The sequence below is a fragment of the Dendrobates tinctorius genome, unplaced genomic scaffold, assembly GCF_039654945.1.
Source record: "Dendrobates tinctorius isolate UK_male_01 unplaced genomic scaffold, ASM3965494v1 ptg000129l, whole genome shotgun sequence".
Taxonomy (NCBI): domain Eukaryota; kingdom Metazoa; phylum Chordata; class Amphibia; order Anura; family Dendrobatidae; genus Dendrobates; species Dendrobates tinctorius.
This window is the reverse complement of record NW_027361797.1, coordinates 38,854,042-38,878,802: the sequence shown is the minus strand read 5'-3', so window position 1 is coordinate 38,878,802 and position 24,761 is coordinate 38,854,042. Positions and strand designations below refer to the sequence as shown.

General features: G+C 47.5%; 1 protein-coding gene across 2 annotated transcripts in view; it reads left to right on the top strand.

The window, feature by feature from the left end:
• Nucleotides 1–24,761, top strand: part of LOC141047749 (uncharacterized) — a 107,887-nt gene that overhangs the window by 30,229 nt on the left and 52,897 nt on the right. For both annotated transcript variants that reach the window (XM_073543013.1, XM_073543014.1), the window contains exon 2: nt 4,061–4,199. In XM_073543013.1, coding sequence (XP_073399114.1) covers nt 4,109–4,199 — 91 coding nt within the window. In that variant the 5' untranslated portion in view covers nt 4,061–4,108. The remainder of the gene's footprint in view (nt 1–4,060; nt 4,200–24,761) is intronic.

The window sequence follows — 24,761 nt, the reverse complement described above, 5'->3', positions numbered from 1 at the left end:
TGAGGGTTGAGGAAAGGACAGATTCTGGAAATATTTTTGAGCTGGAGGTGGCAGCAGGTGGAGAGAGCTTGGATGTGCGGTTTGAAGGACAGGGCAGAGTCAATGTTTACTCCGAGGCAGCGGCCCTCCGGTATGGGGAAAAGCGTGATGTCATCAATTGTTATAGATAGGTCAGGTAAGGAAGATCTGTGAGATCGGGGAAAGATGATCAGTCCAGATTTGTCCACATTCAATTTGAGGAAGCGGGAGGAGAAGAAGGAGGATATGGCTGATAGCCACTCCGGGATTTTGGAGAGCAGAGAGGTGATGTCTGGGCCAGAGAGGTAGATCTGAGTATCATCGGCATAAAGGTGGTACTGGAATCCGTGGGACTTTATGAGTTGCCTCAGGCCAAGTGTATAGATTGAGAAGAGCAGGGGTCCTAGAACAGAGCTTTGGGGGACTCCAACAGAGAGAGGGTGGGATGAGGAGGTAGTGTGAGAGTGGAAGACGCTGAATGTGCGGTAGGAGAGGTATGAGGAAATCCAGGATAGGGCAAGGCCTTTGATGCCAAAGGCAGAGAGGGTTGACTAATGCTCCTGCTGTCTTTCAGCACTTTGTAAATTACACCTTTATTAATGTATTCACCTGACCTTGAGTCACATCAGTTACATGTCAAGCAGGTCTTACAGATACTCAGAGACAATAGATTATTTGTCAAACCAGAGAAGTTTATGTTCTCAGTTGAGGAGATCACTTTTCTAGGATATGTGTAATCATCCACCGGTTTTCACATGGATCCGGCAAAAGTCCAGGCGGTACTGGATTGGGATCGTCCTGAAGATTTGAAGGTGATACAAAGGTTACGCCAACTACTACTGTAAGTTCATCAAAATTTTTCGGTAGTGGTCAAACCTCTGACAGATATGACCAGGAAAGAGAGAGACTTTTCCAAGTGGTCCCATCTGGCCAGTGAGGCATTCGATTCCTTGAAGGAGTATTTTGCATTTGCGCCGATTCTCAAACAGCTTGCCATCACTTAGCCTTTTATTATAGAAGTTGACGTGTCTGAATTGGGTGTAGGGGCTGTATTGTCGCAGGATGCGTCTCCTGGTAAATACAATGCATGTGATTATTGTAAAAATTGTCATCAAAAAATAAATAATAAAATCTGCGGAGAGATGATGACATTGGTAACACGGAACTCTTGGCAATCAAGTGGCCTTTGAACAGCGGCATCATTTTCTGGAGGGGGGTAGATCATCTGGTTAATGTAATCACAGATCATAAGAATCTCATATATCTAGAGTCTACAAAATGTCTAATGCCTCAACAGGCAAGATGAGCATTGTTCAGGTTTAACTTTTTTGTCACATATAGGTCGGGGAACAAGAACATTAAGGCAGATGCCTTATCTCGTTGTTTTCCTGGTGGTGGAGATAATTGTGAACCATTTAATATACCACAAAAAGGGGTGGTAGGCTGATGGGAGTAATAGTCCTATCAGCCGCCACCTGCTGTCTCTTTTATTACTTAAATGTAACTCATCATCCCCTGCTTGCGCTGATCGCTGGCAGAGTAGGGGGAGAATGATGAGAGCCGTGTTCAGCACCCAGAGCAGGGGAACAGTGCTTACAGCAATGCTTCTTCCCTGGCGCCCATCCTTGTACTGATGCAGCACACGCATGCCACATGTGTTCCACAAGTATTACACACACGGATGCTGACATCTCCGATACCGGAAAAATCAGGATGTGTGAAAGAAGCGTTATAGCGGGTTTTTATGTTTGGCAGCTGTCACACGCTAAAAGACGCTTTTTAATGCAAAAAATAGTTTTTGCTTCACCACATTTTGAGAGCTATAATTTTTCCATATTTTGACCCACAGAGTAATGTGACGTCTAATTTTTTGCGGGACGAGTTGATGATTTTATTGGTACCATTTTCGGGCACATGACATTTTTTGATCGCTTTTTATTCCGAGTTTTGGGAGGCAGAATGAACAAAAACCATCAATTCATGAATTTCTTTTTGGGGGGTGGGGTGTTTACACCATTCCGCATGTGGTAAAATTTATAAGGCAGTTTTATTCTTCGGGTCAGTGCGATTACAGTGATACCTCATTTATATCAATTTTTTATGTTTTGACGCTTTTATATAAAAAATCATTTTTGCATTGCTTTATTCTGCGAACTATAACTTTTTTATTTTTTCGCTGATGATGCTGTATGGCAGCTCATTTTTTGCGGGACAAAATGACGTTTTCAGCGGTACCATGTTTATTTATATCTGTTTTTTTGATCGCGTGTTATTGCACTTTTTGTTTGACGGTATGATGATAAAGCATTGTTTTTTGCCTTGTTTTTTTTTTTGAAGAGGTTAACTGAAGGGGTTAACTAGTGGAACAGTTTTATAGGGCGGGTCATTACCGATGTGATGATACTAAATGTGTACTTTCATTGTTTTTTTTATTTACAAAAAAAGAATTGGGGAATATTTTTTTTTATTTATTTAGGAATTTTTCAAAAATTATTTTTACACATGATATTTTTTACTTTATTATATTGTCCCGGGTGGGACATTACTATATAAAGTCAGATCACTGATCTGATACTTTGCACAGCACTGTGTCAGATCAGCGATTTGACAGGCACTGCAGGAGGCTTTCTCAGGGCCTGCTCTCAGCAGGCCCTGAGAAGCCACCTTCCTGCAGGACCCGGAAGGCACCTGCAGCCATCTTGGTCCGTGGGCCTGATGGAGGAGGCCCTCAGAGCAACGCGAGCACATTGCGTTGCTCTGAGAGTCTCAGGGAAGCATGCAGGGAGCTCCCTCCCTGCGTGAAGCTTCTCTATGCGCCCGGTAAACTGCGATCATGTTTGATCGCAGTGTACCAGGGGTTAATGTGTTGGGAGCGGTCCATGACCGCCCCTGACACATAGTGCCGGGTGTCAGTTGTGATAATCAGCTGACACCCAGCCGCGATCAGCTGCACCCCCCCCTTGAGCACAGCTGATCGCTATAATGTACTATCCTGTCCATGGGCATTAAAGGGGTTGTCCGGGCATCTCAGTGCATATCTGGGCTGCAGAATGCTGACACTAAGTAATTTACCTTCTGTGGCCAGTTTGCAGGGTTTCCAAGATATCAGCTCTTGCTTGTAAGAAAAACATCCAGGGGGGGTGTGTTCTGGCATTGAAATGAGAACTGGTCATTTCCTCCTACTCTACTAAAAACATGCCCTCTATAGCAACAACCCCACCCTCCATAGCAACAGGCCCTCCTCAACCACACGAACAAGCCTATCCCTCCTCACACAGTAACAAATCCTCCCCTCTAGCAGCCTCGGTGCAGAGAGCAGGACCACCCCGCTGCTCCTCCCCCAGACACACGCTGAACAGTGATCTATGGAAAGTGAAACTAGTGAGGAGGAAATGACCAGTTCTCATTTCAATGCCAGAACACACACCCCCTGGACGTTTTTCTTACAAGCAAGAGCTGATATCTTGGAAACCCTGCAAACTGGCCACAGAAGGTAAATTACTTATTGTCAACATTCTGCAGCCCAGATATGCACTGAGATTATGTGAAAAGCCCGGACAACCCCTTTAAGGCCCAGGGTACATGGACGGAATGGTATGTCATTTGTCAGGAAGGGGTTAATGTGTCATTTCCTCCACTATCTGTAAATCCACCTGAGGAAGGCAGAGGTCTGCTGCAAAAACGCGCAGTGGTCCAATAAAAGGTTGTTCACCACCAACTTACTGCAGTGTTCTCTATAGCCATAGCGCTCCTCAAAATGACCACATATATTTAAAAAAAAAAAAATTTGAAAATTTGGCCCGGTCACTAAGGGTTAATGAAGGAAATGACTTTACCATAATGCAGTTACTTACAGTGACGCCGGCTTCTATCACTACACGCCGCCGTACTGACTGAGGGCAGCCCAGTGATATAGGAGGTGGAGATGTCAGCATCTTTCGGTGGCTCAGGTGCCCCATGAGCTTGTAGTAAAAGCCTCCATCTAGAACATTCCATGTGAGTTTTCCTTCTGTCCGTGACTTTTACGTTATTTCTTTCACAGCTTTGACATCCAGGAAAATATCTGAGGAATATCAATACTGAAGCCATAATGGAAAAAGGGGAAATCGATGTGCGGGATGAGGAATGGTGCAAAGAGGACGTTCCTACAGGTAACTGCCCCAAAGAGGACCTTCCTACAGGTAAGTGACCCAGTGAGGAGTCACCACTAAATACAGCAGAGAAGAGTCCCATTCTCCTCATTCACCGAACCGGACAATTTTAGGCTTGAAATTTTATGTTATGTGTTTTCTCAGGTTTTTTGGCCATAGATTTCCCCATTCAGCTAAAATACAGATTATATCTGGCTGACAATGTAATGACACAATATGTAATAACCGGCTGTGTATCTATAATATGGCTATAAGAATAGACTGGGATGATAGATCATCAAAGACATGTGACACCTCATTGGCAAAGTATCTAGTTTAGCGTTTTACATCATATCCATCATGGTTCTGGTTCCAGGATTAAAATGTAACCTAAGTAATCTATTTGATATACTGAACTAGCTGGAGATTAAAAAACTGTTTTAAGACAATTCTCTCATAGTCACAGCCAGAAGTAGATTTTAAGAGAAAGCTGAGAATTTCCTGAGTTTTCCCAGCTTTATATTTTCTCCATGGCCATGACTTCCTAATACACGACCATACAGCTCCTCCGTTCTGCATGTAGCGGTCAGTGATTGTGTGAGAAGGACACCACCTAGTAGTACTGACGCCTCAGCATTTCTCCAGGGACAAGTGACACAATATGAGCAAGTCCTGCACTCTGTCACATGGATGATGGGGTGCCAATGGTCGATGTGAAGTGTTCACTGAAGAATAGACATAATATCCACAGCACACACCACAGGATGCAATATGGAAGCCAATTATGCTTTATTATTCTAAAACAGTCCAGACCACAGACATAGACATTTAATTAGAGATGTTAGTATAGACAGTACTTACCTCAGTCTGCTGACCGCTCTGTCTCCGAAATCCACCATAGCCATGACCGTTCGGCCAAGCATTTATCTGTTTTCTATGGGGAGAGAGAACAAAGCTGCTTCCATATCATGAATCAGTGCCTGCTACAGGTCAATACCTGCCTGTGTAAATAATAAATATAACCCGTCAGCTACAAAAATGCTATTTACCTGCAAGTATATTGGCAACCTGTAGGTAAGTAGTATTTAAAGGGAACCTGTCAACAGTTTTATCTGATAGCAGATGTGGCCACTGCCTTTCAGGGCTTATCTACAGCATTCTATAATATCCGACCTAAAAGATAAGAAAAATAAGTTTTATTATACTCACTATCAGAGGCGTAGCTAGGGGTTCAGCTTAGGGGGGGGGGCGAAAAATCTGAGTGGGCCCCTAACCTATAACCCTGATTACTACTCAGGTGGCGCACTCTAGTCGTGGGTATAGGAGAACTTCAGCAGATGACCGCGCTGTAACTGAAACAAATCTCTATACAAAAAACAATACTGATATTACCGCCATATGGTGACCTCATAGTGGTAGATACCAGTCCTGCAGAATATACAAGAGTTTACTATACAGTTACAGATGATAACTTACAGGAGACGTTTTTTCTGATAATTTTTCACTTTTACAACTCAGACCGACATGACGACTTCTCCAGCCAGGACTCGTCTGCAGAGATTACAACAAAGACACATTTGACTTCTCACATTTCCAGCTTAGTACACATATATCTCCAATCTGCACAAACTACAAACTCCGATACTGAGCCGCTGCTGCCGTATGTGTCCCTATTACTGCACCTGATACCCCAATACTGAGCCACTGCTGCCGTATGTTACCCTATTACTGCACCTGATACCCCAAAGCTGAGCCGCTGCTGCCGTATGTGTCCCTATTACTGCACCTGATACCCCAATGCTGAGCCGCTGCTGCCTTATGTGCCCCTATTACTGCACCTGATACCTGAATACTGAGCCGCTGCTGCCATATGTTACCCTATTACTGCACTTGATATCCCAATACTGAGCCGCTGCTGCCGTATGTGTCCCTATTACTGCACCTGATACCCCAATTCTGAGCCGCTGCTGCCGTATGTGTCCCTATTACTTCACCTGATACCCCAATACTGAGCCACTGCTGCCGTATGTTACCCTATTACTGCACCTGATACCCCAAAGCTGAGCCGCTGCTGCCGTATGTGTCCCTATTACTGCACCTGATACCCCAATGCTGAGCCACTGCTGCCGTATGTGTCCCTATTACTGCACCTGATACCCAAATGCTGAGCCGCTGCTGCCGTATGTGTCCCTATTACTGCACCTGCTGTGTGGTACAAGCGCATGGATCCTCTAACTGCCTCACATAATAATGCCACCATTGTGCCCTTTACATAGCAGAATGTCTCTTATGTGCCCTCACAATAGCTCTCATACTATATATAACCCCCAGTGTGTGACAGACTCCACAGTAGCTCCCACACTGTATATAGGCCCCCATACTGTATAATGGCCCCCACATTAACTCCTATACTGTATATTGACCCCTACATTTGCTCCCATGCTGTATAATGACCCCCGCATTAGCTCATCTGCTGTGTAATGGCCCCTGAATTAGCTCTAACACTGTATAATGGCCCCCAAAATAGCTATCACGCTTTATAATGACCCCTGCATTAGCTCCCATACTATATAATGACCCCTGCATTAGCTCCCACACTGTATAACAACCCCTGCATTAGCTCCCATACTGTATAACGACCCCTGCATTAGCTCCCATACTGTATAATGACCCCTGCATTAGCTCCCATACTTTATAATGACCCCTGCATTAGCCCCCATGCTGTATAACGACCCTTGCATTAGCTCCCATACTGTATAACGACCCCTGCATTAGCTCCCATGCTGTATAACGACCCCTGCATTAGCTCCCATGCTGTATAACGACCCCTGCATTAGCTCTCATGCTGTATACTGGCCCCTACATTAGCTCCCATACTGTATAATGACCCCTGCATTAGCTCTCATGCTGTATACTGGCCCCTGCATTAGCTCCCATACTGTATAATGACCCCTGCATTAGCTCCCATACTATATAATGACCCCTGCATTAGCTCCCACACTGTATAACGACCCCTGCATTAGCCCCCATACTGTATATCGATCCCTGCATTAGCTCCCATACTGTATAATGACCCCTGCATTAGCTCCCATACTGTATAACGACCCTTGCATTAGCTCCCATGCTGTAGAACGACCCCTGCATTAGCTCTCATGCTCTATACTGGCCCCTGCATTAGCTACCATACTGTATAATGACCCCTGCATTAGCTCTCATGCTGTATACTGGCCCCTGCATTAGCTCCCATACTGTATAATGACCCCTGCATTAGCTCTCATGCTGTATACTGGCCCCTGCATTAGCTCCCATACTGTATAATGACCCCTGCATTAGCTCCCATACTATATAATGACCCCTGCATTAGCTCCCATACTATATAATGACCCCTGCATTAGCTCCCACACTGTATAACGACCCCTGCATTAGCCCCCATACTGTATAACGATCCCTGCATTAGCTCCCATACTGTATAATGACCCCTGCATTAGCTCCCATACTGTATAACGACCCTTGCATTAGCTCCCATGCTGTATAACGACCCCTGCATTAGCTCTCATGCTCTATACTGGCCCCTGCATTAGCTCCCATACTGTATAATGACCCCTGCATTAGCTCCCACACTGTATAATGACCCCTGAATGTATCCAGGTGACCCTAAAAGAAATACTCTGGTCTGGACAAGACCCCAAAGAGGGAACCGGAAAGAAAGAGGGAATTGGAAGAGAGGGAGGTAAAATATTTCTCATGTAAAGAAGAAACTGTGCCCCCTGGTATGTCTTCTCTTTTATTCCCTTTTCTGCCTTTGGGGGGGTCTTGTCCAGATTGAGTATACGTTCAGGGGTCTATATGTGATCAGCTATACGCACCTGCTAGCTGTTTTTATTTTCTTCTATTTGGCTCTTTATCAGATATATTCATCCTCAACTTTGTGGGGATTACTTTTTTTAATAAAAAGTTATATACCGTAATTGGGTTTTCATGCTTGCCACCCTGGATTTACAATATGAGATGATAGGACCCTCACCCTGGCCACAGGACCAAGTCACAGGGTGTGTGTGTGTGTATGTATATATATATATATATATATATATATACTGTATATATACATATATATGTAGAGAGATATTTGAAATATACGGCTGCCAAACATTCCAGGCATTTACCGATCTTCAATATAGCAGCAAAAAAATGAAGACAGCACACCATTTAAACAAAATGAAAAAAAAAACGAGTTATGGTTCTCCTGGGAGTTTTTGTCAATGGTGCTCTGCCTTCATTTTTTTGCTGCTATTTGTACATTTATAAACCGTATATACAGTGTAGGTGTTGTGAGGTAGCGCTGTCATTCAGTTAGGGGATCCTCGCTAGGCAGCGAATAAAACACATCCGGCACCGGGTGCTTCATAAACCAAAACAGTCCATGCGGTTTATTCAGCAGCATAAACCCATAGAAGCAACATAAAGTTCATATAACAGCATAGCGTCCATTATAGCTTCACTCTGGTTATCCTTATATCACACAGGTTAAGCAAATGTCCATTACACAGGCTCTTCAGCCTCAGTGTTCTCACCCACGTCAGGGTCACACATGGTTCCTTCACCATCATGCGGCAGACGTCCATTCCCTCCAGGGAACTCTCAGGCACGTGCAGCCATTAAGACAGCGTTCACTTGCTGTCAGAAGGCAGCCCCATCTCACTCACATGGGACCTTCCACACTGGACCAACCAGGTCCCAGCATTCACCTCCATGTGACCTACCCTGGCCACATTATATGATCCATAGCCACGCCCACCGGGTCACATGGCTATGACCTCATCACAGGTCCTGAAACCACTCACACTCTTTACAACACTGTTCTTTAAACACACCCCCTGGGTGGGTTTGTAGGTAACCAGGTCCGCCCATTTCTCTAGTTACCTGGAGACTTCTCCCTGACACCTTAAAGCAACCCCTCAGCAATGTCCTTGCTGATCAACACACATACATAAGTCTCCATCTCAAGGCCACCCACCTTGAGATACATAACCGTCCTTCAGGATTCTGCCACTCATCCTCTCTCTTGGGACATCCACACAGGGCCCCCTACACCACATACCTCCCCCCTCTGTTCAAACTTGTGGGGTTGAACACACAACATTACATCAGGCTCTCGAGACTGGGCACTCATTACACCTTGTCCCACAGGTCGAGAGAACTGTCTCCATCTGTCATACGGCCTCATCTCTACGTTAGGCCTCCCCCGCCCCCAGCGGTCAGAATATCGGCCCTGATCTTTTGTCCTCCAGTTACTGTCTGTCTGCATCATCAGACACTGTCTAGTCACCACCCGCCTACAGTGCGCTTCGTCACCTGACCTCTCTCCCACTGACCGGCTCTCCCGGTTGGTGCGGTCATCAGTCTTAGTTGGGCCTACTGTCTGGCCTGAGTCTGACCCATTCAGCGTCTCACAGGAACTAATGTCTCTCAGCCTCGTACGGCCCGTCGAACTGCCACTTGCTGACATCCTTCGGCCACTTGCCTCATCACTACTTGGAGTCACCCTTTGGGTCCTAACATCTTGGGTTGGAGGCGGCCGCCACCTGGTATTCCGTACTTCTTTATTAATTTGCCGGCGGTCCAGCCTCAACTGCTCAATTTCTTGCAGGTACCACACTCGATACTCCATGAGCATCCGAAAGTCTCTCAGGCTTTCCACGGAGCCAACCACCATGATGGGAATCCTACCCTCTTCACTTGATACCTGGTCTTCATCATCAGAAGGGATCCTCACCCTCACCACACCGGAGATATTCACAAGGTCTTGCATTACCTTCCCGGATCTTCCAATGATTCTCCCAATCAGAGCTTTGGGTACCGGAACCACATCTTTCCGCAAACCCAGCCGATCCATAGCCTCCCTTGCTAACTCTAGGCATCGAGCAGCCTTCACATTGCTCCACCTGACCAGCTGTTTGGCGTGGAGACATTGTAGATGCATCTCTTTCAGGACAGCTACTCGGTTTGATGTATCTTCTCTGGCTGATACTATCACCAACTGCCGAGTTTCAGGTGCAGTGCACTTTACACGCCTTGACCGCCTCTTTGAAAGCCTCATGTACACCTTCCTCTGCATTGGCTTCTTGCATGTCTTCGGGTACCTCGATCACAGGCTTGAAGGTCGTGGTCCTGCTGTCTTCCTGGACAGAAGACTCTGGCTTTACCACCGACACTTCCGTCACTACAGTTGACCCAACCGAGTGACTGTCTTCTTCAGTTCTTAGCTCACCAGCTTCAGGAGATCTCTGTCACGGTCACGTGTGTCCGGACGCAGCGAGTACCACAAGGCGAACCCATATGACACACGTGACCCTGGTTATAGCGCCTCCAGTGGGGCGAATTTAAATAATAAAACGTGCAGCTGGATACGCCGCCTCCAACTGGCGAATTTAGGTATTACACGTTATACATACATTCTGGAAACCCCGCCTCCAGTAAGGCGAATTTAAATAATAAGGGGGACCTGGGTAACATTAACAATGGTGGGCCCTGCAATAGGGAATAGGGAAGTGGAGACCTCCTGAGCTCCCCTGAGCCAGTGTCCCTGCACTCCTAACGTTCCCTATGCCGGCTCCGCACCGGGCGCCGCACGCGTACCTTAAAACCCTTGCTCGCCCTGACCCTAAACCCTCACTAGGGAATTGGTCGGTGCGGAGACTAATCCCACCACTGCACTAGAGACACAAAAGGAAAGAAGACAATACAGGGGGACACCACTTATCTTTATGCTCTGTGCTTATGCTCCTGCAACAGAGCCCCACCACCTGTGTGCGTCTTCTCCTCCACCCGGATCCATCACCATCCCGGATCCTTCACCATAGTGCAGCCTTGGAGCAGAGTCCACCACCAATTGCAGCAGTCCAGTAACATAGTCCCAAAGATGAGTCAGCCTCTGCCAAGAATTTAAGCATGCTTGAGTCCAGCTCTCAGCAACCAAGTCGAGCATGCCGAGTGCAACTCTCTCCATAGTCGCCACTCCACCAAGCCATGCAAGCACTTCCCGCCGACACCATAAACTGCGACTCCTCCACGCCATGCCAGGACTTCCTGCAGACACCATTAGCTGCCCTTGTCCCCTCTGGCTGACTGCGCAGGACTCATGTTCAGCTCCATGTTCACCCAGGCTTCCTTCCCAAATGAACACAATATCACCAGCAGTGATGAAACCCCCTGACACTCATTTATAGAGCATTCACACCTGTTACCTAATCACGTGCACTCAACCAAAGAACTAAAGTGCACATTAAACCAAAAACTAAGGTGTGATACCACTCACCACCACCGGGGCAACTCAGAATGAACGACACCAAGTGCGACAATTCTAATGGCCACCGGGGGCAATCACATCACTCTTTGGCACCTTGCCAAAGGGAAAAAAGTTCACCTTTTCCATTTAATCTGTCAGATCCATGCCTGGATCATGACAGTACCCACTCCTTAATGAGGGGCCTCTGGACCCTCAAGACCACTCCTCATTCACCTCAGTGAAGCCCAGCAGCAATTGCTCACAGGTCTCCACATGGCCAAAGGCCCCAGACCCTGATAATTGCTCACAGGTCTCCACATGGGCAAAGGCCCCAGACCCTGATAACTGCTCACCGGACTCCACATGGCCAAAAGCTCACCAGAAAAAAAAAAAAAAAAAGGTAAGGCTGGTGATAATGTCACGGTCACGTGTGTCTGGACACAGCGAGTACCGCAAGACGAACCCATATGACACACGTGACCCTGGATATAGCGCCTCCAGTGGGGCAAATTTAAATAATGAAACGTGCAGATGGATACGCCGCCTCCAACTGGCGAATTTAGGTATTACACGTTATACATACATTCTGGAAACCCCGCCTCCAGTAAGGCGAATTTAAATAATAAGGGGGACCTGGGTAACATTAACAATGGTGGGCCCTGTAATAGGGAATAGGGAAGTGGAGACCTCCTGAGCTCCCCTGAGCCAGTGTCCCTGCACTCCTAACATTCCCTATGCCGGCTCCGCACCACGCGTACCTTAAAACCCTTGCTCGCCCTGACCCTAAACCCTCACTAGGGAATTGGTCGGTGCGGAGACTAATCCAACCACTGCACTAGAGACACAAAAGGAAAGAAGACAATACAGGGGGACACCACTTATCTTTATGCTCTGTGCTTATGCTCCTGCAACAGAGCCCCACCACCTGCGTGCGTCTTCTCCTCCACCCGGATCCATCACCATCCCGGATCCTTCACCATAGTGCAGCCTTGGAGCAGAGTCCACCACCAATTGCAGCAGTCCAGTAACAGAGTCCCAAAGATGAGTCAGCCTCTGCCAAGAATCCAAGCATGCTTGAGTCCAGCTCTCAGCAACCAAGTCGAGCATGTCGAGTGCAACTCTCTCCATAGTCGCCACTCCACCAAGCCATGCAAGCACTTCCCGCCGACACCATAAACTGCGACACCTCCACGCCATGCCAGGACTTCCTGCAGACATCATTAGCTGCCCCTCTGGCTGACTGCGCAGGACTCATGTTCAGCTCCATGTTCACCCAGGCTTCCTTCCCAAAAGAACACAATATCACCAGCAGTGATTAAACCCCCTGACACTCATTTATAGAGCATTCACACCTGTTACCTAATCACGTGCACTCAACCAAAGAACTAAAGTGCACATTAAACCAAAAACTAAGGTGCGATACCACTCACCACCACCGGGGCAACTCAGAATGAACGACACCAAGTGCGATAATTCTAATGGCCACCGGGGGCAATCACATCACTCTTTGGCACCTTGCCAAAGGAAAAAAAGTTCACCTTTTCCATTTAATCTGTCAGATCCACGCCTGGATCATGACAATCTCATCTCCTCATGACCCTCTGCCAAGACGGGCACCGGCAGCTCCATTCCACCACCAGTCGGACCCGGCCGCTGTTCATCACTGTCCAAGTTCTTCTCCCGCAGAAGACCACTTACAGTTTCTTTGAGCTCCAAGACTTCTTTCTCGAGCTCCTCAACCCTGTGCTCGTCCATTTGTCTCAGGACTCTTTCTTGTTCGAGATGTTCTTCCATCTCTTCCCTAAGCGTCTTGTTCACATTTTTCCACGTTGACAGGTGACCTCTGAGCTCAGAAACTTCCTTCTCTAGCCCTTCTATTCTGTGCTCTCTTTCTCTCTCAGAGCCACAGTTACCCCCAGAGTCTGAGTCACCCCGGCCTGTCGAGTAATCCTTCCATTTATCCACTAACCGTGTTTTCCCCCCAGTCGTCTCATCTCCCAGCCCACCATCCGTCATATCATGAGACATCAGGTCCGTAAGTTGGGCAGATGTACTACTTCTTCCAGTCAGTTCTACCTCTGACCTGTCCACGTCAGGAGCAGTCACTGTCTCAATATCTGTTAGCCCAACAGTAGAAACATCTCCAACCTCCTGCCATATGTCATCAAACGTGACAAAGTCCCGGCCCCTCTCCAAGGCATAAACTAAGTCAGGGGGTATCCCGCCCCCTTGGCACTCACCACTAGAGTTGAGCGACTTTTGTTTTTTTAGGGTCGAGTTTCGTTTCGTGAAACCCGACTTTTCCAAAAGTCGGGTCGAGCAAGATCGGCCGATTATAGGGAAAAGTCGGGGTCGTCCCGAAACATGAAACCCAATGTAAGTCAATGGGGAATAAAAGTCGGCAGTGAGAGGAGAACAGGAAACACACCTACAGTGCCCATTTGAATGCCAAAAGCATCAATTCTTCTTACTTAAGCTTGTCAACCTTAATTAACTTCATAATACAAGTTACGCACTGAAAAATGGGGGTTATTTGGCTAAAGTTGTGGGGGGGTAGGGCTGGCTCCAGGTTTTCATGTGCCCTGGGCGAAAGAGCGCCCCTTTAACACATACTGTACCACAACTCATAATGCTCCGATACGGCAGAGAAATAGCGGTATAGTACAATGAAAAATACTTCACTTTTTACATCTCATGACAAGGCCCATCTATTTCTCCATACAGAATCATTGGTCCCATATAATGTTTGAAACAGTATATGATGAGCTCCACATAATGCTACAGTATACGTTGGTCCCCATGGATGAAGCTCCACTGTCTTATGGGCCCAAATAATGCTCCAAACATAATGGGCCCCATTTCTAATGCTCTAGTGTATAATGGGCCCTGTAAATGCTGCTCCAGTGTCTGATGTCCACCTTTGGAATGTTCCAGTGTATGGTGGGCCCCATCTATCATTCTCCAGAGTATAGTGCTCCCCAAAAATTGCTGTCCCAACATTGAAAACAATGAAATAAGTCTCCTCGCTAGGGAATCCCTGTACTAGTCTGGACTCCTCGTCGTCCCCATCTTCCATCTCACTGCACAGTATTTCAACCTTGCAAGTGCTGTGATCCTGAGCAAGCAGGGGGGCCCACTCGTTGGCGACGGCACTGGCACAGGGCCCCTGATAGTACGGTGGTGTGTCTGATGGCACTTTCATCTGCAGCTTCCTCTTTGTCACCGTGTAAGATGGAACTGTATATGGGAAGGGTAACCTGAGTTTCATCAGGGTCAGATTCAGGCCGTGTAGCGTGCGAGGGGAATGTAGTGGTCTGGGTCAATGTACCAGCAGATTCATCGAGCAGTGGCTGGGCATCAGTGCACTTGTGTCACCCCCAGGAGTACGGTCGCCACAGTGGCATTACCTTCCTCCTAGGGAGTGTGATGTCATGCTTGGGAGCAACGAAGGATCTCTCTAGCAGGTTAACTGATTGGGCGGCGTTATTCCCACGAGTCATGACCCTCCAAACAGCGTTCATGAAGGCAAAGTGTTTGTTTTACGTGGGCAGTATGGTTGCAAAGCTGAACCTTAAAGGAATGTCCAGAAGGGCACCACCAGGAGTGGAGCCTACGGTTTAATTCGACTCCACCTGGGAAACCTCAACCATGCCAGCTACAGAAAAGATGCACACATTGCAAGCTTAATTCCGTTAACGAACGAGACTCCGTCATGCCCCGCGGTCCGAGTCCGGCTTACTAGAGGGACACGTGAGGCTCTGGCACATGAGATTGGCCAAAAACTGGTGTGTCATGCGCATACATGTCCATGGCTGCATGTGCACTACACTAAAAAGGCCAGCGTTTGTCGCTTACAGGTGCAGATAACCCGCTGAACAACATTAGTGATGGGGATCTGTGATTACAATTATTACCCGTGAACGATGATTTCCCAGTAAGTGCAGGTCAACCGCAGTTCCGGAATTAGGCCTAACCGTCATTCCTGAAAAAATGAAAAACTTACGTGTGCAAACCACAGGTGCTGTAGCTTGCTTAACAGCTCGCCAGCCGTTCTCAGGCCCGGTATGGCTTGCACGTGATTGCACAAAGGTGAGAAAGGGTACCGTATCCCCGGATAACATGTATGGATAGCATAGTGTACACATTCAAAATATATGTCTATACATCAGGAGGCAGGCTCAGACGGTGTTAGGCCCAGTATGGATTGCACATGATTGCACAAAGGTGAGAAAGGGTACCGTATCCCCGGATAACATGTATGGATAGCATAGTGTACACATTCAAAATATATGTCTATACATCAGGAGGCAGGCTCAGACGGTGTTAGGCCCAGTATGGATTGCACGTGATTGCACAAAGGTGAGAAAGGGTACCGTATCCCCGGATAACATGTATGGATAGCGTACACATTCAAAATATATGTCTATACATCAGGAGGCAGGCTCAGACGGTGTTAGGCCCAGTATGGCTTGCACGTGATTGCACAAAGGTGAGAAAGGGTACCGTATCCCCGGATAACATGTATGGATAGCGTACACATTCAAAATATATGTCTATACATCAGGAGGCAGGCTCAGACGGTGTTAGCCCCAGTATGGATTGCACGTGATTGCACAAAGGTGAGAAAGGGTACCGTATCCCCGGATAATATGTATGGATAGCGCACACATTCAAAATATATGTCTATACATCAGGAGGCAGGCTCAGACGGTGTTAGGCCCAGTATGGCTTGCACGTGATTGCACAAAGGTGAGAAAGGGTACCGTATCCCCGGATAACATGTATGGATAGCATAGTGTACACATTCAAAATATATGTCTATACATCAGGAGGCAGGCTCAGACGGTGTCAGGCACAGTATGGATTTGACGGCCCAGACTACACAGCGGAGGAGCAGGGAGAGGTAAAGATTGCAAATGCTGGGGCCCTGCCCAAGCAAGGGGGGCCCACTCGCGGGCGTCGGTACTGGCACTGGGCCCCTCATAGTACGGCGCTGTGTCTGACGGCGGGTGTGCACCACCACCGTCAGAGACACTTGATTGCACTATGAGGGACCCTGTGCCAGTGCCAGCTCCCAAGAGTCTGCCTACCCACCTGTCCAGGGCAACGGCACTCGCACGGTGTCGTGCGCTAGGTGGTGACCACGGCCATGGGGGGGGAGGCAGCACAGTTAGGGAGTTTTAGAAAGTGGCATATGTTGATGTTGGACATTCAGCTGATGCAAAAGGCGAAATAGGTCAAGTCCCAGGAAGAGGTGGACCAAAGCAAGCCATTTTTCTGTCACCCTATGTGTCATCAGGGGAAGATGGGACAAAATCCTTGGAAACCCATGCATGGTTCATTTTAATGAAGGTTAGATCATCCACATTTTGGGTTGACAGACGGGTCCTTTTTTCTGTCAGGATTGATCCAGCTGCACTGAAGACTCTTTCCGATAGCACACTTGGGCAAGCGAGCTCCTGTAAGGCATATTGGGCCAATTCAGGCCAGGTGTCCAGTTTAGCGGCCCAATAGTCAAAGGGGAATGACCTGTGTGGGAGAACATCGATATGGGAGGAAAAGTAGTTTGTAACCATAGTTGACAACTGCTGTCTCCTGTCACTTTCCATCGATGCAGTATTACCAGTTGTGTGAGCGGTACTTGAAAAATCAGTCCACAACATTGTCATGAAACCCCTGTCTCCAACGCCACTTCTGCTGTGTGCACCACGAACACCTCTGCCAAGCTGCCCCCGGCCCGTACGGCTCGTGTGAGAACCATCACCACTGCTGTGTGCTGGGAATGCCTCAAGCAACCGATTTACCAGAGTTGCTTGTTTATTAGCCAATATTAGGTCAAGGTTCTCCTGTGGCATGATGTTTTGTAATTTGCCTTTATAGCGTGGATCCAGGATGCTGGCCAACCAGTAGTCGTCATCGTTCATCATTTTGGCAATGCGGGGGTCCCTTTTTAGGATCTGCAAGGCATAATCTGACATGTGGGCCAATGTTCCCGGTGTCAATGATGCACTGCGAGTGCTGGTTGGAGGAGCACTTTCTGGCAAATCCACATCCCTCCAGTCACGCACAAACCCTTTACCAGACCTTGCCACGCCAACATTTTCACTTGCCCCATGAGATGCATCCTCCTCCCGTAAGTAATCATCCCCATCATCATCCTCCTCCTCCTCTTCTTCCTCCACCTCGTCCAGGAGAGGTCCCTGAGCAGACAATGGCTGAATGTCATCAAGGATTCCCTCCTCCTCTTCCTCCTCGTCAACATTGGCTGCAGACGCCTGCTCCTTAAGGTGCGTCAAAGTTTGCATGAGCAGACGCATAAGTGGGATGCTCATGCTTAGGATGGCGTCGTCTGCGCTTACCAGCCGTGTGCATTCCTCAAAACACTGAAGGACTTTACAGAGGTCTTTCAGCTTCGACCACTGCACACCTGTCAACTCCATGTCTGATCTCAAAGTGCCTGGCCATGTATCCTCCCACAAATGCATTATGGCCTGCCTCTGCTCGCACAGCCACTCAACCATGTGCAGGGTGGAGTTCCACCTTGTTGCAATGTCGATAATGAGGCGGTGGTTGGGAAGGTGGAGCAATCGCTGCAGCTTCTGCATACGAATGGAGTGTACAGGCGACCGGCGGATGTGCGCGCACAGTCTTCGCACCTTCTGGAGCAGGGCTGTTAACTCCGGATAATTATTGAGGAAGCACTGCACCACCAGGTTCAAGGTGTGAGCCAAGCAAGGTATGTGGCTGAGTTTTGAAAGGGCTATGGCTGCCACAAAATTACAGCCGTTATCACTAACTACCTTGCCTGCCTCAAGATGTACACTGCCCAGCCATGACTCAGTTTGTCGCTTCAAGTACTCGGCCAGCACCTCGGCGGTGTGTCTGTCGCCCAAACACATCATCTGCAACACAGCCTGCTGATGCTTTCCACTAGCTGCTCGATAGGGGGACACCTCGTGTGCAACAGTGGCAGCTGCAGATGGAGTGCTCATACGACTGCGCTCTGTGGACGAGCTTTCGCTTCTGGAGGAGGAGGAGGAGGAGGAGGGTCGAACGCCTACAGCCAACTGTTTCCTATACCATGGGCTAGGCAGCACTGTCCCACCACCGCTGTCCCCTGTGGACCCTGCATCCACCACATTAACCCAGTGCGCAGTGATGGACACGTAATGGCCCTGGCCATGCCGACTGGACCATGCATCAGTTGTGAGGTGCACCTTTCCACTCACTGACTGCTTGAGTGCATGGACAATGCGGTCTTTCACATGATGGTGGAGGGCTGGGATGGCTTTGCGAGAGAAGAAGTGGCGACTGGGTAGGTCATAGCGTGGTACTGCATAGGCCATGAGTTCGCGGAAAGCTGCGCTTTCCACCAACCGATAAGGCATCATCTCAAACGAGATTAGTTTGGCAATGTGGGCATTCAAACCCAGTGTACGCGGATGAGAGACTGAGTACTTTCTTAACCTACTCATAGTGTCTCGGAGGGTGAGCTGTTCTTGAGAGCTGCATATGGTGGAAGTAGCGGTGGACAGGACGGACTGAGAGAGGGTTGATGATGGTGATGGAGTTGGTGTTCTTTCTGATGGCCTAGAATCAGTCTTTCGTTGATATAACAGTGGGATTCCCTGACTGCTGTGGCTGTTATGATTGAGTGACCGTAGGAGGCAGACACAAAAATAGAAGCTACGTCCAGAAAACCAGAGGAGCTGACAACTATCCGATTGCAGACCCCTCAACCTATCAACACAACTAGCAGTAGCCGTGGGGGGTACCTACGGTGCCCTAGACCCCTCGAACACAGCCGGAGAACTATATAGCCTAAAGATAGAAAGGGAAATCTAAACTGCCCCAGAGCAGACCCCAAAGTAAAAGGCAGCCCCCAACATATAATGACGGTGAAGCAAGATGAAAAAACACTGATACAGATAGAAAGATAGGCTGAGCAAACGTTGGGGCCCAATCTAATCTAAACAGGAAAGGAAAGGAAAGCTGCTGTCTGCAATCGGCAAAAAACCCTATCAAAAACATAGGCCAGCAAGCTGAAATGGAAAAAGGCCCTGAAGCAACTAAGCTTCAAAACTAAATCAGCACTCTGGTATTTTCAGGAGACAGAGCTAAGGAGTTCAGCTCACCCCAGCAGGGAATGGCTGAAATCCAGAAAAAACAAAGCAAGGACAAATGCAAAAAGCAAGGAAGAAAACTTAGCTTTAGCAGAGCAGGAATTCAGACTGGACTCCAAGGAAACCACAGAGAAATCACCCGCAGGGAAAATGGGCGTAGGCAGCCTTATATCCAGTCTGTGACTCCACTCAGCCAGTCATCATCATTAATCTCAGGTGTCTGATAATCAGACTCACTACCTCTCCTTACCAGAAGAGGGAGTTCCTCGGGCCTCAGTGATGAAGGTGAAAATGAACTCACAACAGTACCTCCCCCTTGAGGAGGGGTCACCGAACCCTCAACCACGCCACCAGGGCGATCAGGGTGTGCCTGATGAAAGGCACGCACCAATCTTTTGGCATGAACATCAGAGGCAGAGACCCAGGAATTATCCTCCTGACCATAACCCTTCCACTTAACCAAATACTGGAGTCTCCGTCTAGCCAGACGAGAATCCAGTACTTTCTCTACCTCATATTCAATGTTACCTTCAACCAATACAGGGTCTGGAGGTGCCACTCCCAGAACAACAGGTTCAACAAACCTCTTCAACAAAGACTTATGAAACACATTATGGATTTTAAATGTGACCGGAAGAGCCAAATGAAAAGAGACCGGATTAATAATCTCCAAAATCTTGTAAGGTCCAATAAATCTAGGCTTAAACTTAGGAGAAGCCACCTTCATAGCAATATTTTTTGATGATAACCACACTATATCACCAACCTTAAACTGGGGACCAATGGTCCTATGTCGGTTGGAAAACCGCTGGGCCTTTTCCTGGGAGAGAGATAACTTATCCACCACTTGGTCCCAGATTTGGTGCATTCTCTCCACCACAGTGTCAACAACTGGGCAGGCAGACGGCTCCACCTGCCCTGAAGAAAATCGAGGATGAAACCCAAAGTTACAAAAAAAAGGTGACATCAAAGTGGCAGAACTAGCTCTATTATTTAAAGCAAATTCGGCCAAGGGTAAAAATCCAATCATCCTGATCAGCGGAAATAAAACATCTCAAATATGACTCCAAGGTCTGGTTTGTTCTCTCTGTCTGCCCATTGGTCTGAGGGTGAAAGGCAGAGGAGAAGGACAACTGAATTCCCAGCTTGGAACAGAAAGTTCTCCAAAATCTAGACACAAACTGAACTCCTCTGTCAGACACAATGTTCTCAGGAATCCCGTGCAAGCGAACCACCTGTTGCAAAAACAGGGGCACCAACTCAGAGGAAGACGGGAACTTAGGGAGTGGTACAAGATGAACCATCTTAGAGAACCTATCACAAATCACCCAAATAACAGTCATCCTTTGAGAGACAGGCATATCAGAGATGAAATCCATTGAAATATGGGTCCATGGCCTCTTGGGGACAGGCAAAGGCATCAACAACCCACTAGAGCGGGAGCATGATTTAGACCGGGAGCACGTCCCACAGGACTGCACAAAATTCCTGACATCACGAGACAAGGAGGGCCACCAAAAAGACCGACTCACAAGATCTCTAGTACCAAAAATACCTGGATGACCAGCCAAAGCAGAGCAATGAACTTCAGACATCACTCTCTTCTTCCACTGGTCAGGAACATACAACTTTCCATTGGGACAACGCTCAGGCTTGTCTCTCTGGAACTCTTCCAGAGCACGTCTCAAATCGGGCGAGATGGCAGAAAGAACTACCCCTTCGCCTAAGATGGTAGCAGGTTTGGTCACCACAGGAGAATCAGCAAAGAAACTCCTAGAGAGTGCGTCTGCCTTGACATTCTTAGTTCCAGGAAGAAAAGAAACCACAAAATCAAAACGTGTAAAAAACAAGGCCCACCTAGCCTGTCTAGGGTTCAAGCGCTTAGCCGACTCTAGATAAATCAAATTCTTGTGGTCGGTAAGGACCACGACTTGATGCTTAGCTCCCTCCAACCAATGTCTCCACTCCTCAAATGCCCATTTCATGGCCAACAGTTCCCGATTCCCCACATCATAGTTACGTTCAGATGGAGAGAACTTTCGGGAAAAGAAAGCGCAGGGATTCATTTTAGATGTTACAGGATCCTTTTGGGACAAAACAGCTCCTGCACCAATCTCAGAAGCATCCACCTCTACCTGGAACGGAATTGAGACATCAGGTTGCCGCAAAACAGGGGCGGAGGTGAATCTTCGCTTCAACTCCTGAAAGGAAGAAACAGCCTCCGGAGACCAATTTAACACATCAGCACCCTTCTTAGTCAAATCAGTCAATGGCTTGGCAATACTAGAAAATTTTGCAATAAATTTCCGATAAAAATTAGCAAAACCCAAAAACTTCTGGAGGGCCTTCAAAGAAGTGGGCTGAACCCAATCATAAATGGCCTGTACCTTGGCTGGATCCATTTCAATAGTTGACGGAGACAAAATAAATCCCAAAAATGAAATCCTCTGTACCCCAAAAAGGCATTTAGATCCCTTGACATACAGGGAATTCTCCCTCAAGATCCGGAACACAGTCCGAACATGTTCCACATGAGAAGATCAAAATATCATCCAGATAGATAATCAAAAATTTATCCACAAAATCTCGGAAAATATCGTTCATGAAGCACTGGAAGACAGAAGAGGCATTAGTGAGCCCAAAAGGCATCACCAGGTACTCAAAATGTCCCTCCGGAGTATTAAGGGGGTTTTACACTAAGCAATATCGCTAGCAATATCGCTAAAACGTCACTGGTTTTGTGACGTTATAGCGATATTGCTAGCGATATCGCTATGTGTGATACTTACCAGCGACCGGCTCCCCCGCTGCTCATCGCTGATCGCGCGAGAATGTCCGGCTCCATTTCTCGTCGTCTGCTTCCTGCTGGGCTTCCTGCTGTGACGTCCAGCGACGCGTGGAGGCGGGCGGGAGGACGCAGGATCGCTGTGTGTGAAAGGTAAGTATCGTGCGCTGCGTCGCTGCTGCATCGCTGTGAGATCTTTCTGTGTGAAAGCTCACTAGCGATCATTTAGCGATGCACCAGCGATCCTGACCGGGTCGGATCGCTGGTTGGATCGCTGGTGCATCGCTAAATGTAAAAGGGCCTTTAAACGCCATCTTCCATTCATCCCCATGCTTAATGCGGATAAGATTATACGCCCCCTGAGGTCAAGCTTGGTAAACCAGCAAGCACCTTTAACTCTAGAGAATAGATCCGAAATCAGGGGTAACGGATACTGATATTTAACAGTAATCTTGTTGAGGGCACGATAATCAATACAAGGTCTTAGTGATCCATCCTTTTTGGCTACAAAAAAAAAAAACAGCACCTAAGGGTGAAGAGGATGGTCTAATATGACCCTTCTCCAATGCCTCCTTAATATAGGATCGCATAGCCTCGTGCTCGGGTACAGATAAATTGAAAAGCCGACCCTTGGGGAATTTACACCCCGGGTTCAGCTCAATAGCACAGTCATAACTCCTATGAGGAGGCAAAGACGCAGACTCATTCTCACTAAATACATCATAAAAGTCAGCCAAATAGTCAGGAACATCATGTGACTGGGGAGAGGTGGAGAAAACGGGAGCATCACTAAGGGCACACCGACAACCCCAACTCACCACAGACAAAGATTTCCAATCCAGAACTGGATTATGGATTTGTAACCAGGGAAACCCCAGAACAATGGTATCATGCAGATTATGCAACACCAAAAATCTGCAATTTTCCTGATGGTCTGGGGCGACCCGCATTACCACCTGGGTCCAAAACTGAGGTTTATCTTTAGCCAAAGGAGTAACATCAATCCCCCTCAAAGGGATAGGCGTCCGCAGAGGTGTCATAGGAAATCCACAACGTTTAGCAAAATCCAAGTCCAATAGGTTTAGAGCTGCTCCCGAATCCACAAATGCCTTGGCGGAAAATGTGGACAGGGAGCAGAACAGAGTAATAGCCAGAAGAAACTTAGGTTGAACACCACCAACAGAAAACGTGTGTGCAAAGCGTTTCTCTCGTTTAGGACAGACAGAAATAATATGCGAGGCATCTCCACAGAAAAAACACAACTTATTACGCCTTCTGAACTCCTGACGCTGCTCTCTGGAGAAAACTCTATCACATTGCATAGGTTCAGTCATTTGTTCAACAGGTGGCAACACCTCTCGTGCAGTTTTGCGTTCGCGCAAACGCCGATCAACCTGAATGGCTAATGACATAGAGTCGTCAAGACCAGAGGGAACAGGAAATCCCACCATAGTATCTTTTACGGCTTCTGACAAACCCTTCCGAAAGAGAGCAGCCAAGGCATTATCATTCCAAGTAGTAAGTACCGCCCACTTTCGGAATTTTTGACAGTACAATTCTGCAGAATCTCGACCCTGATTCAATGCCAGCAGGGTCTTTTCAGCCTGATCAATGGCATTAGGTTCGTCATACAACAAGCCCAAGGCTTGAAAAAATGCGTTCACATTAGTCAGACTGGGATCATCTGGTTTCAAAGAAAATGCCCAATCCTGGGGATCGCCACGCTGCAAAGAGATGACAATTTTAACCTGCTGCGCGGAGATCCCTGACGAGTTAGGCTTCAAGGCAAAAAATAATTTACAATTTTTGAAATTCAAAAATTTAGACCGATCACCACAAAATACATCAGGTGTAGGAATCTTTGGTTCAGCAGCATGTGAATGAGCAAGGTAGGTGGAAATTCCCCGCACTTCCGCAGCGAGCTGCTCCACACGATCAGACAATTGCTTTATCTCCATTGAGAGAAAAAAAAATTCCCCCTACGGCCTAAGAGATATAGAGGAAAAAATATACACACCTTTTTTTTTTTTTTTTTGCAATTCTTTCCTGCTATTGAGTACCCTAGGATCTGCGGTTAGGCGGGTGATTCTGTTATGATTGAGTGACCGTAGGAGGCAGACACAAAAATAGAAGCTACGTCCAGAAAACCAGAGGAGCTGGCAACTATCCGATTGCAGACCCCTCAACCTATCAACACAACTAGCAGTAGCCGTGGGGGGTACCTACGGTGCCCTAGACCCCTCGAACACAGCCGGAGAACTATATAGCCTAAAGATAGAAAGGGAAATCTAAACTGCCCCAGAGCAGACCCCAAAGTAAAAGGCAGCCCCCAACATATAATGACGGTGAAGCAAGATGAAAAAACACTGATACAGATAGAAAGATAGGCTGAGCAAATGTTGGGGCCCAATCTAATCTAA